Source organism: Ursus arctos, unplaced genomic scaffold (assembly GCF_023065955.2).
Source record: "Ursus arctos isolate Adak ecotype North America unplaced genomic scaffold, UrsArc2.0 scaffold_28, whole genome shotgun sequence".
Lineage (NCBI taxonomy): Eukaryota > Metazoa > Chordata > Mammalia > Carnivora > Ursidae > Ursus > Ursus arctos.
This window is the reverse complement of record NW_026622963.1, coordinates 1,521,557-1,535,091: the sequence shown is the minus strand read 5'-3', so window position 1 is coordinate 1,535,091 and position 13,535 is coordinate 1,521,557. Positions and strand designations below refer to the sequence as shown.

Below are 13,535 nucleotides of genomic sequence, written 5' to 3'. Positions count from 1 at the left end.
GGGCCTCTCCTGCCCCGGCAACTCTCTCCTCCTCTCGCTCGACACACCTTACCTGGAAAGCCCAGACCCAAATTTCCCACAAGATCCACTGGGTGGGGTCCCTCCCCCACTGAAATCCTTCTGTGGCTCCCTGCTGCCTACTGAGTAAAGGACAGATTTCTGAGGCGTGAGGTCAGTGGAGATTTCCATGAGGAGCTCCCAACAAGCCCCTGGCTCTCACTCCCAGAATTCCAGTCCATCTGAACTCACATGCAAAGGGCCCTTTTCCACCTCTAAAGCTCTAACAATGCTCTCCTCTCTACTTACAAAACCTCCCTGCTTTCCAATCTTACCAACAAAATCCAGTTCACACACTAAATGTCACCTCCTCCGGGAAGCAGAAAGCAGTGGCTCCCGTCTCCAACCTATCTAGTTAGTCCTCATCAGAGCCTCTCTGAGGGAACTGACCGTTTTCCTCCTGTGTCCCGCTCATTTGTGCCCTAACTTCCCTTCCAGACCAGCAGTTCCCTGAGGTGGAGTCTAGTCTGCACTACCCATACCTCAAAGGATGTACTCAAGAAATGGGCAGGAGTGGCCCCAGGAGCCCCAAACTCAATGGGAACGACAAGCAGCCTCAAGGCCATTCTCACCTTGTCAGCACGGTCCAAGAGCACATCTCCCAGGTCCTCCATTACGAACACCAGCACCGGCACGTGACCTTTTTGGGCTGCACAGTGCAGTAAGGTCAGGCCATCCTGGAAAAAGGTGGTAGACCACAGCGGTCCCTGCAGTCTACGAAGAGGGGCTCTTCTCACACCCTGGTTGTCTCCCAAAGGGTGAGTGTTTGCAACCCAGAACACAGCTTTCCCATGGAAACAGCACAGTATGTAAATGGGGATGGACCCCTGGGTCACCCACAGGTGCCCACTCAGCCTCACAGGGCCTGGTGGGAGTCAGGATGCCAGAGTCCAAATCCCAGCTCCAGCATCGATCAGCAATGCAGTGTGGTCTTGACCAAGTTATCTGTACCTCGATGAGCCTCCATTTTCTCCTAGGTCAAATCAGGATAACCTCTGACTGCCTCAGTGGGTGGCTGAGGGGGTTGGACAGCGTCACCTAGAGGAAGTCTTTTTATACGCTGAAAAATAACTCGGGGTGTGAGGTGCGGTTGTGTAGCACTAACAGTCCCCAGAATACCCCCCACACGACAGTATTACAAGGTTACAACATCTGCTTGCTCTGATTCAGCCCCAAATGAGAAACGAGGCCACTAAGTGCCCAGGATCTCTCTCTAGGAGGTCACCTCCTAACATTCCGGGGAGGGCTGAGAGCTGATGGGGTCTGCAGGAGGTGCAAAAAAAAGGAGAAAATAGACCCCACAGTGGAGTCACTTGTGCTAAGGCCCACCCACGTCACCAGACCGAGACTTAATACCTAACCTAACTGCAGCTTCAGCCTCTCCCAGATAAGTAATCTTCACCAGTCAGGCTGGTATTTCCTGGTCCACACTAGGGAGGGAATCCACCTGACAGACCCCCTACCGGTCTCCAAAGGAAGGTGATCTTACCTAAAACAATCCACTCTTTGCTAGAGTAACTTCGTTGCCCCACTTCCTTTTGCCTATAGAAGTCTCATTTTGTACAGCTCCCCAGAGCTCCTTTCTATTTGCTAGATGGGATGCCGCCCAATTCATGAATCATTGAATAAAGCCAATTAGATTCTTAAATTTACTCACTTGAATTTTGTTCTTTAACAGAGGGGGGTGGCTAGGGTGGGAAGAGGCCTAGGCAGGGAGAAGGTCTCTTGGCCCCAGAAGCAATATTTAAGTGAGGCACGTTTGCAAATCCTACGGTTATAGCCCAGAGCTTCTACCAAGGCCTTGCAATATAGCTCCCGTGTTTGGAGCACTGTTTTTCAAATAGGTTGCAACCACCAATGGGTCATAAAAATCAATATATTGAATGATGTTGTACATCTTGACAGTGGTTCGGATTACACAGGAGTAAAATTTATGAAATCTCAGTGAATATAAACTTACGATTTGTGTATTTCATTTTAGGTAAAGAAATTGAATTCTAGTTAATGCTATGCATGCTGAAGTATTTAGAGGGAAGTATAGCGATGTCTGTAATTTATCTTGAAATGCTTCCAAAATTTATAAGGAACTTTAAAAGCTCATCAATGATATATTAAACAACCCAATTAAAAAATCATTTGGACAACAAAGAAGATATATGGACGGCAAATAAGCATGTAAAAAGATACCTAACATCATTAGTCATTATTGAAATGCAAATTAAAACCACAAAGAGTTTCTAACAGTAGAGTATGGAAAGGGGAAAAATGCTAACATTCCAGTGGAGAAACCTGGCCAACACCACTTTAACCATGTGATCCAGTGTGAAATTATGATTTATAATAAGAAATCAAGTGTGAAATTATGGTTTATAATAAGAAATATGTATTTGGTCTCCGTCCTGTTTCCGGCACAAAGCTCCTAAACCCTTGGAATTTTCTAAGTGCATGGAGTGATTAAGGTGTCTATTGTTATGTTAATTTGGTGACGGGGGAAGCCCAAGGTAACCTGAAGATGGGGGCTGGTTGCCTGGGAAACCAACTTGATTGGAGGGTTAGAACTTTCAGTCCCACCCCCTGACCTCCATGGAGGGGAGAGAGGCTGGAGGTTGAGTCAATCACCAATGATCAAGGATTTAATCTATCCTGTCTATGAAATGAAGCCTCCATAAAAATACCAAAGGAACAGGGCTGGGAGAACTTGCAGGTGGGTGAACAAGAATGCATCCACGTGCCGGGTCCCACACTCCACAAGGACAGGAGTTCCTTTGTTTGGGACCTCACCTTATGTGTCTCTTCATCTGGCTATTGATTTGTGTCCTTTAATATCCTTTGGAATAAATTTGTGATCCAGTGAGTAAACTGGTTTCCTGAGTTCTGTGAGCCCCTCTAGCAAATGAACCAAACCTAAGGAGGAGGTCATGGGAACCTCTGATTTATAGCCAGTCTGTCAGCAGCCCAGGTAATAGCCTGGACATGGGGTTGGCTTCTGAAATGGGGGTGCTCTTGTGAGCCCTTAACCAGTGGAATCTGATGCTATCTTCAGGCAGATAGTGTTGGAATTGAGTTAAATTTGTGGGATACCCAGTCAGTGTCCATGGAGAATTGAACTAACTGCTTTTGGTACGGAAAAAACACACACATTGGAATTGGTGTCAGAATTGGATCAAGGTGACATCACCAGTGATAGGCCATATTGGGTATTGATAAAGTTAACTCTTATATCCAGACCTACAAAATAGAGGCTGCCCCAGTGACCTGGCGCAGGTCACAAATCTAAACTAACTTGGGGGCGCCTGGGTAGCTCAGTCAGTTAAGCATCTTCCTTCCGCTCAGGCCATGATCTCAGGCTCCTGGGCTCTAGTCCTGCTTCCAGCCCCTTGCTCAGCAGGGGGTCTGCTTCTCCCTCTCCCTCTGCCCCTCCCCCCTGCTCGTGTTCTCTCTTTCTCTCAAATACATATATATAAAAACACACATATATAAATAAACCTACCTCGGCCTGCACTTACTGGAAACCTAACATTCACCAATGACAACCTAGCATACACTCAGCTGTACTAACTCCTCTTACCCTAGAAAGCAGGACCCGCTGGCCTTACAAGGAAATCCCCCTAGCAGCCAGTCCTGCCGTTTCTGTGTTGCTGCTCTTGGGGCTCTACAAAATCCGCTCTTGCCCAAAATCCCTCCGGACGAGTGTTCAACTGCTTTGAAGGGCTGTAGTCCCTCGATCCGGGAAAGGTTTTCTTTCAAATAAAGGACACCAAACTCACTGCAACACTGTTTGCATTTTGGGAGCACCTGGCTGGCTCCTTGGCAGAACGCGTGACTCTTGATCTTGGGGCCATGAGTTCGAGCCCCACGTTGGGCACAGAGTTTACTTACTTACTTAATTAAATTGTTTTCGCTTTGTCATTGCACGGTGTCCTGTGCCCCCTGATAGGAGGCAGGGAAGGGCACCTAACCTCTGGTTTTCTTTCCCAAATTCCATAACCCCAATCTAATCATGAAAAAACATCAGACATACCCAAATTCAAGGACATTCTACAAAATACCTGAGCAGGACTCCTCAAATGTGTCAAGGTCATGAAAAACAAGGAAAGACTGAGAAACTGTCACAAGATTGGAGGAGACTAAGGAGACAAGATGACTAAATACTTCATAGGATATTAACGGGAAAATTGCTGAAATTTTCATACAGCCTACAGTTTAGTAAAACTCTAGATATCACCAGTGCCTGGCTAAGTAGAGTCAGGTAAACAGCAGGGAAAAGGAAAGCTCCAGGGCCAAACGGACTGAGGCCCAGCCATGGCCAGGCTCAAGGCTCCGCTGCAAGTGGGCTGAATACCTCTAGGGAGGACCTTGAACAAGGGATAGAAAGGTAGTGGCAGGGACTGCTTGCAAAGATGGCCACAACTATTCCTCCCACCCCTGGAAACACCCAAAGCAACAGGATTGTGCTACTCTCCTCATCTAGGGAGGGGAATATTCTCCAGCCTCTGAAGCCAGGCTGGCAAGGTAATGGGCTTCGAGCAATATAATACGGCACAAGTGGTATCATGTGACTTCCCAGCCGAGGCCTCAAGAGACCATGCCACTTCCACTCTTGCATTCTTTCATCCTTGAAAAAAATATGCTCAATTTTTAAGTAGAAGTTAAAGAAAATAGAAATGTCCTTTTATTCCCCCACCTTGAATTCTCTTTAAGGACAGAGATTGAGAACTCTGGCTGACAGCATCTGGTCCAGAAATGTTTGCATTTTCATAAGGGCCACTGACCCCTGAAAAGGTAAGACACCAGTGCAGAGATCCCTGGCACTCTGACTCGCTGGGGCCTCCTCCCTCATACCACAGAGCAGCCCAGTGAGCTGCGAGGGAGTGCCAGGCTCCCTAAGTGCCAGGCACGGAGCCAGATGCTTTATACACAGCACGGGGCTGCTCCCTCAGCTCAGAGGCGAGTACTAGCATCCCCATTTTCCAAGGTGAAAACTGAGGCTCAGGACGCTTAAGTAATTTGCCCAGGGTCCCAGGGTTTGGTAACCAGAACTTTGCTCCTTCCACCCCACCGCACCCCACCGCACCGCACCGGAGGCAGGGCCAAGCAGGAGGTGGGAGAGGCCCAGTCTCTCTCTCATTACATCTTCTAACCACCGTCTGAGGATGTTACTTTGATGCCTCTCGTGTGAATAAGGAGGCTGCCCAGAGGGCTAGCCACTGTCCCAACATGACAGAGCGATAAAGGGTCAGGGGCCCTAGAAGAAAGAGGCTTTTAATGCTGACAGGAGAGGCACCCCAGCACTTCTCCCAGCCTCAGTGGAAACAGCAAGCATTCCAACTTCACAGGGCTGGGCTCAGCTGGGGCTTCTGGAGGGTTCTCAGAAGGCAGGGCAAGCTGGGATGGCAGAGCCACGTGGGAAGTAGGAGGGGGCAGAGATGGGGGTACATGGCAGAGGTGGGGGCAGACCAGTGCAGCAGGGGCAGGGGAACAGAGGGGGCAGGGACTCAGGGAGCAAAGGGGCTGCCAGCTGAGACCTTACCTTATTCTCACAGTGGATCTTGGCCCCAGAGCTGACCAGGATCTGGAGAATCCGTAAGTGGCCGAACCAGGCAGACAGGAGAAGCGCGTTCATTCCAAACTAGGGGAGAGGACACGGGGAGGAGATGAGATGAATGTGAGCAGGCATGGCTGTGACACCTGGGCCCATGTCTGCACCAAAAATCATACACCCATAAGGGACCAGAAGTGCCACCCAGGCCAGGGAGCACAAAGCTTAAGGAATGTAAAAACCATGGCATTTAAAAAAAAATTTATTTTTTTAATTGTTTAAAAAGATTTTATTTATTTATTTGAGAGAGAGGGGAAGCAGACTCCCGTCTGAGCAGGGAGCTGGACACAGGGCTTGATCCCAGGACCCTAAGTTCATGACCTAAGCCAAAGGCAGACACTTAACCGACTGAGCCACCCAAGTGTCCACCCCTCCATGGCATTTTTTAAAAATAGAGGCTGAGACACCATTGTAAACTTTTGTTTTTGCTAAATAAAATTTTAAAATAGGGGCACCTGGGTAACTCAGCCGGCTGAGTGTCCAAGTCTTGATTTCTGCTCAGGTCATGATCTCATGGGTCTTGAGATTGGCCCCACATCAGGCTCTGTGCTGGGCGTGGAGCCTGCTTGGGCTTCTCTTCTTCTCCTTCTGCCCCCCCCTACTTGTGCTGTCTTTAGGTAAATAAATAAATAAATAAGTAAATAAATAACAGCTACGATCTACCCTCCCCATCATTTAATAAAGAAGGAACGTTTTAATACAAAAAACTGCAGAGAAACTATTCTCAGAGTATGCTCTTTCCAAATACAGCCTCATGAAAAACACACTACATTGTTCTTATTTTCTGATTTGCTATGGCTGGTGAAGACCTCACCCTGGACTGGTGTCTGGGAACCACCTGTTTGACTCTCCTACAGGACGGGCTCCAGGCAGATGGCGTACGCCTGCAGACACTTCACCCCTCACAAAACATGCGCTGCACTGACAACCACGGCTCACTGCTGGACAGTCCCTCCTTCCGCTGCACCGAGATCTGCATCCCTGCGCCTTCCACCCCACCAGCCCTTTGCAGCAACTGAGAATACATCTGGGCCCTTTTCTAGTGGTGGCCCAGCACCCGCTTGTAGGGTGCTCTTCCTCAACGTCTGTGAAGTGCTCCAAGATCACAAGAGACTTCACTGACCTCTGCCCCCATGGGGTCCGGCACTGGGTAGAATCTCAATGACCATGGGCTGGCTGAGGGAGAGAAGGAATACACACAGGGCAGAGACCTTGGGGAGAAGCCCACAGGAGCCTGGGAATGAAAAAGGTCAAGGCTCAGGGCCGGGGGAAGAGAGTCATAGGAGCCAGAGCCTTATGCCAGTGGGAACCCCAGGGATATTTCTGCATCCTAGTACCAAAAACTGTCCAGCACAGAGCCCAATGGCATATCCCTCGAGACCTTCCCCCCAACAGCAGGATCCCCCTCTCTTGTTAACTAAAGTAGGCCTGCCCATCAGCTCTCTTATTTTTCAAAATATATTTATTACTATTTGCAAAGGAAACAGAAGATTTATAAAAGCAGTGTGTCTTACTATCCTCCCTCATATCTTCTTTTCTCACTGATTCCCTCAAGGAAGAAATAAAGCACGGTGGCGACAGTGGGGGGTCTTTGTGGCAAAGGCCCATTGCATGAGGGTCCGGTAGGAGGTTCCTGTATTTTATCGGGAAACTCAGGCTGAGGATCCCAGACAGTCTCCTTCCAGAGTCGCCTCTAAATGAGGCCTAAGCAATTGCAGAGAGACGGAGAGGGAGTGGGGAAGTAGGTGTTGCTGCCCAACCCCCACCCCCAGCTTGTAGTCAAGCTCCCCCTCATGCTGGGGCCTGGGAGCAGAGAGAAGCCAGGGCAAAGACAGTATTTCCGTGAAAGGTATATCTCTGCAGCGAAGTTTGCAACTCCTTAAATTTTTTTAAATTTAGACTCTTAAATGTATCCCTGTCAAATGTCATTGTCAGACCCAGTCCTTTCCCCAAACCTATAGAGATGATTTTGTAGACCCTGTTATTCTCCAGTGCTCTCTCTCTCAGCAATAGGTTGCCTGCCAATTGGTTAAGTAAGGCTGCTAGTATTTTTTTTTTAAGATTTATTTATTTATTTGAGAGAGAGAGCATGCAGATGGAAAGGGCAGAGGGAGAAAGAGGCTTAAGCAGACTCGGTGCTGAGCACAGCCCGCCACAGGGCCCGACTTGGGGCAATCTCACCACCCTGAGATCAGACGTGAGTGGAAACCAAGAGTTGGTTGCTTAACGTACTGTGTCACCCAGGAGCCCCAGACTGTTGGTCTTCATTCAGGTCTCTGGTTAAAGCCTTAGCCAGGGCAGAGGCTCGTGGCATATCATGAGAGACCTACCTCCTGATGATTTTATTAATAAGTCCTTTAGCAATCCATCCAATTATCTGTTCTATAGCCCATATCTCTCCCTGTTCACATGGTATCAAGAGGGACTGAAAAAGCTCTCTGAGAACTAAAAAACTCTCGAAAATGGAGAGACCTTTATGGCTGTACAAGGGAGAACTGGGACAGGAAGACAGACAGACATGCACAGAGGCACAGAGGCACAGAGGCGCCTGTATGAGGGGTCCCATACCGCATCCTCATCGTCCACAGCAACCTCGTGCTCCAGGAGCAGCCGCACAGCGGGCTCATGCCCGGCGCCCACAGCCCAGTGCAGGGCCACCCTGCCCACCTGCTGGGAGGGAGAGAAGGGCTCGAGACACCAGCTGCCTGCCTGGCCCGCTCCCTCACCCCCTCCCTGTCTCTCCAGCTGCAGGACAGCTGGTCTGCAGGGTAGAAGGGCCTTTGCTGGCTCTGGCGACAAGCAGGCGGGACTCCAGCCCCACTCAGGCCCCCTCCTCCTCCTCCACATGGCAGCAGCTGAAAGGAATGCAGTCAAACACCATGACTAGATCCCTCTGTCCCCCACCTACACCTTCAGAGCTTCCCACTGCTCTTGGGGCAAACTCCTAACCTTGGGCCCTGCCCACCGCGACTCCGAAATGCCAGACTACTCCCCCTCGCCCTGTCTTTGTTCCTGCTGGACAGCCACCTGGCAGGGGATTACTGTCCTAGTCCTTGAGGGCCTCTGACTGCCTGGGTTCTGTCCCCTCCTTCCTTCAGAATGGGCTGAAGGGGACCGATCCCCGACGCCATTGTCAGACCACCCCGGAAGTCCACCACGGTCTTTGGCCTCAGCACGTCTGAGCAGGACTGGGGGAATCCTGCCTCCTCTGACCCACGAACTGTAGTTTTTAGCTTATGAGGGGACAACAGAAGGAAACACTAATTTTCTGTGTGGTCTTTCTTCCTCAGAGTTTCTGTCCCTACTGTCCCCTCCTGCCTGTCTTTGCCTGGCAAAAATGCCACTTCCTCGAGAAGCCTTCCCTGACTGCTGCGGGGAGGGTGGGCCCCCTCCGACCGCCACATGCTCTCAGCTTATCACAGTGGGAATGAACTGTTTGTGAGACACTCTGCTTAATGTGTCTTCTCCCCAACCAGACTATCAGCTCCAACGGCGCAGGGACCACATCTGCTATGGGCTCTGCTCTGTCCCCAGCACCTAGCACTGTGACTGCCGGCACAAAGTATTTCCCTTTAGAAATACCGACTGACTGACTGAATGAATAAATGACTGAATCTGGCATTAGTATCCTATCATCCTACAAGACCATGCTTCCTTGCAAGTGTTTGTCCAGTGGAGACGGATGTTCTGGTTATGAATAAAATGCTGTGTGACCTAACGTGACTTGCTATCCCCATCTGTGCCTGTCTTGATCTATAAATAGGAACGATACTTCCTGCCTCCTTTACCTCTCCAGGGGTGAGTGAGGACCACCAGGAAACAGGTGGCAGAGTGCTCTGAAAACCAAACTGCACCAGACACACCTGAGAATTCCTGTTACTATTACTGAGCCCCAGACAGGCTCGGAAGACCCAGGTCACACACCTGTCATGTCACCCCAGGCAGGGCAGCCTCTGCAACAGTCAGGAATCCTACACACAACCCTTTCAGCCTCCACTGACCTCCCATCCAGGCTGGCATCTCCTCTAAGACAAGCCTGGCAGCCAGAAGCCCCCAGGCAGAGAGAAGCTACACTGCTTGGCACCCAGGCCTATCACCAGTGTTCCCCCATCAGAAGGAATGGCTTTTCTCTCTGTCTCCTCCTCCAGCAGAGCTATGGGCCACGCCATCTGTGGCCTGCCCTGAGGCCTGATCCATGAACCAGGTCTGCCTCCCTGCCTGGTCTTTGAGCCCCCAGGGACCTGCCTAGGCCCACAGCAGTTTTACACACTCAGTGGGCACTCAGAAACCGGAACTAAATTGCTTCCTCATGCATGCTCAGCCTCTTTTGGTCTGGACTCTCATGGTCTCGAACCTCGAACTTCTGAGCACAGGCACCATTCCGTCTTTGTCCCTCCAGGCTTCTGCCCCTCTCTGTCCGTCTGTCAGCCTCTGACTCCTGGCCTTCAACCCCCTGCCCTCCTGACTCTAACCTTTGCTCCTTGGGTGTGCCTTTCAGATGGGTGACAGGGATTAAGAGGATGAGCTCTCAAATTGCCCAAGCCTAGCTGGGAAGCCCAACCCTGACCTCGGACAAGGCCTCAGAGACCTTGAGACAATGTGGACAATCTGAGCCTCCCCCAGGTTAACATGCAAGTGCTCCTGCCGTGGGGTCCAGGAACTGTTCCACGTGGAGGTGACACCGTGGCAGGCACCATCCCTATCCAAGCCTCCCGATTTGGAAGAGCCCCTTTACGAACGTGGTTTCTGGCCCTGAGGTTGACTCTCCTCTCGATCAGTTCCTTCATCCTCCCGATGTTGTTCCGTCGGGCGGCCTCATGGAGCTGCCTCTCCAGAGGAAGCACTATGGGCAGAAAAGGGGATGTGGGATGAGGGGAAGGGCCCTCACACTGTATGAGGAGAGGTGAACAGCTCCTCCCTGCCCTGAATATTTCCCAGGCAAGGGCTCTTCCAGCTCCTACTGGGGGTGGGGATGCCTCTCCTCCCTTTGGATGTTGGGGACTTCCCCAGACAAGCTGCTTTTCTTCACTAACTCACCACAAGTCCACACGACTGGGACTTAGCAAAGCACTAAAGATGGGACAGCATGGGCAAGACCGTCCACGGGAGCCAGGTGTGTGCCGTCGCAGCCCTCAGAGGTCCCCCATCACCCAGTTGTCATGACCCCAAGAGCAGCTCGTGAGGAAGGGGTGGAACTCCTTCCTACTGGAGGTGTTAACTACCGTTTCCAGGGCTTTGCCCGGTGAAGAAGGCAGCCAGGGTTTACTGACCATCTACCTCATCAGGCTCGGGCAAGGCCAGAGGCACGTTCTCCTAGCTTCTCTGTCCTTGTCCCTCCATCTCTTCTCCCTTCATCCCCAATCCTAACCAGCTGTCACCTCCCAGCTGTGAGGCCCACCCTGATTTGCCTTCTCTCAGGGCTCCTCGTGCCTCAACACTGCATCATTAACTCAGACTAGAGAAAGCTCTGAGGCCTGCCATGGGCAGCGGTGGGCTCAGAGGGTGGTGGCCAAGCCAGGAGAACCCAGTCCCGGTGATATGCTCCAGGGTTCACCTCACCAGACCCCCACGCTGCTGTCATCCTGACTGTTCTTGGCTTATGAGGCTGTCTGGTGTCCTTGGCTGAACCGCAAGCTCCTTGGGGGCCCTGGCCACATCTGACCTCACAGAAGGCCCAAAGCTGGACCTAGGGAGGGATCCATAAAACTCTGCTTCCATGAATGACACATAAATCCTCAGACTAATAGACACCTGTGCCTCCCCCAGAAAGGTCTGGACACACTAGCTCAAGCACAGATATTTGCTGGCCCTTTGCATGGTCATTACAGGGCAGATAATCTGTGGTCTGATTGTTGCCAAACCCATATCCTGCGTATTTGGTCCAACGTGAACATCCAGATCCAGCCCCTTTGTAGAACAGGGATAGGTGGCCAGTGTTTGGGTGGGGAAGCTAGGATGAGCTCAGGTGACAGACATGCCTGCCATCCGTTTGCTTTCCAGATATGGGAGAGGGTCTTGGGCCTTCCAGGGCCTTATAGATACAACCTAAGGACCTCAGAGCTGCTGCCCCAGGGCAATCACATGGCCCTAGGTTCAACTCTGGTGAGTTACTTCCAGGCCTCCGGGCCACGTGACTTAATCACCCTGTGCCTCAGTTCCCTCATCTGCAAAATGGGGAACATGAGCTGCCCTGTAGGATTATAGTAATGATTAGACATAAGATATGAAAAGCCCCTAGCACGGTATCTAGCAAATAGTGCCAGCATCATCGTCACTATTATTCCTGTAAGGCAAAGGGTCAGAGAATAAATTCCGGCGCCCTTCCAGGTGGGGCCTCCTTCACTCGGGGCCCTCTAAGCCCATGAAATCCCAACCAAGGAAGGCACCCTCCCTATCCACCTCCCTGCATTGTTTTTCTCCATTGCACCCCTCACCACGGACATATGCTATACTCACATATTTATTAGATTCACTGTCTGCTTCCCCCATTAGAAGCCCATGACAGCAGAGATTTTTGTCTGATTTGTTAACTGCTGTAACCCCAAATTCAGGCCCTAGCACACATCTGTTGTGTGCCACACATCCTCTTTCGGGCCACATCAAATACACGCTGCACCCTGGCCTTGGAGACCTTCCCGTGCTGCCTCCTCTGCCCAGAATTCCTTCCACACACCCGTCAGTGCTCCACTGCGGCACATTCTTTCGGGGCCAGCTCAAATGATCCTCTGACCCAGGCAGAACCCTGCACCCTTTGAAACAGCACCTTGATGGAGCCCCTCACCGCCCCTGCCCCATCCCGGTGAGGACACTAGCACAATCCTTCTCTCCCCTCTCCCAGGGAGTGCAGCCAAAGCCTCTCAGGCCGGCTGATGCCCACACGGGTGCTGCTGCCCGGCCTAGAGGCCCGGGCACTGAGCACACTCGGTGAGGACTGCTCCGCCGCGCGCGCGTCCCACCTGCGGCACACCACAGCTCCTCTCCTCTGGGTTTCAGTTTCCCCGTCAGGTATAGCCTTCATTCCCCGCCCAACCCAACACTGTGGGGGAGTGGAGGCCTTCAGCATTTCTACCACTTAAACGCTGTGTGACCTTGGGTAACTTATTTAACCATCCTGGGCCTCAGCTTTCTTCTGCAAAATTATAGATCTTACCCGCAGGGCGTCTGTGAAGATCAAATAACATTCCTGTCCTGGCTTGGCCTGGCACACAAATTCAGTACTCAATACAGGATCCCATAACCATCTTATTCGCATAAACATCTGGCTAATGTCTCCACGGCGGCAGCTCCCTGCTCCCCGGACCTGTGTTGCCGCGAGTCCCGGACGCTTTAATGTCCCCCCAGCCTGGTGCGCGTCCCTCTGGACGCCACAAAGAAGCCCACGACCGAGGCGGCCGCGCAGACAGCGCCAATCGCAGGCTTGGTCGCCCCCACGGCAGTGCGGGAATCCTCTGGTCTCTGCCCGCGCCCTCCCCCCAGCCCCGCGGCGCGGCCGACTCACGGCCGTCGGTCTCCCAGGCCCGGGACTCCTCCATGCCGCCGCTCCGCAGCCCGGGCGCGCGCTTCTGCCCCGCCGCCCGCCGCGCGTCCGCCTGGGCGCAGCGCCGCAAGCCGAGGGGAGGGGGCGCTGAGCCGGGGCCGGGCGCGGGGGCTACCGGGAGCGCCGGGGTGCGCGCCGCAGCTGCTGCTCCACACCACTCGGTCCCGCCTGGGCTCTTGAGCACGATGTGTGTGCAGCTGCTGCAGCCTCCCCTACCCCCCCCCCCCCGCCCCCGCAATTCCGGACCAGGCTGCACGTGCCTCCTCGGGCTTCCTCGACTTGCCCATGACTCCACGCCTTTCACACCTGAGTCCGGCGGGTAGGGTCGGGGCCACTCCGGGC

General features: G+C 52.2%; 1 protein-coding gene across 1 annotated transcript in view; it reads right to left on the bottom strand.

The window, feature by feature from the left end:
• Positions 1-13,285, bottom strand: part of ANKDD1A (ankyrin repeat and death domain containing 1A) — a 40,233-nt gene extending 26,948 nt beyond the window's left edge. Inside the window, exons 1-5 of the mRNA XM_057303766.1 lie at positions 13,155-13,285; positions 10,396-10,499; positions 8,225-8,323; positions 5,588-5,686; positions 630-734 (exon numbers count right to left, since the gene is read on the bottom strand). Of these exons, the coding sequence (XP_057159749.1) occupies positions 630-734; positions 5,588-5,686; positions 8,225-8,323; positions 10,396-10,499; positions 13,155-13,188 (441 nt within the window). The 5' untranslated portion in view covers positions 13,189-13,285. The remainder of the gene's footprint in view (positions 1-629; positions 735-5,587; positions 5,687-8,224; positions 8,324-10,395; positions 10,500-13,154) is intronic.
• Between the last annotated feature and the right edge of the window lie 250 nt (positions 13,286-13,535).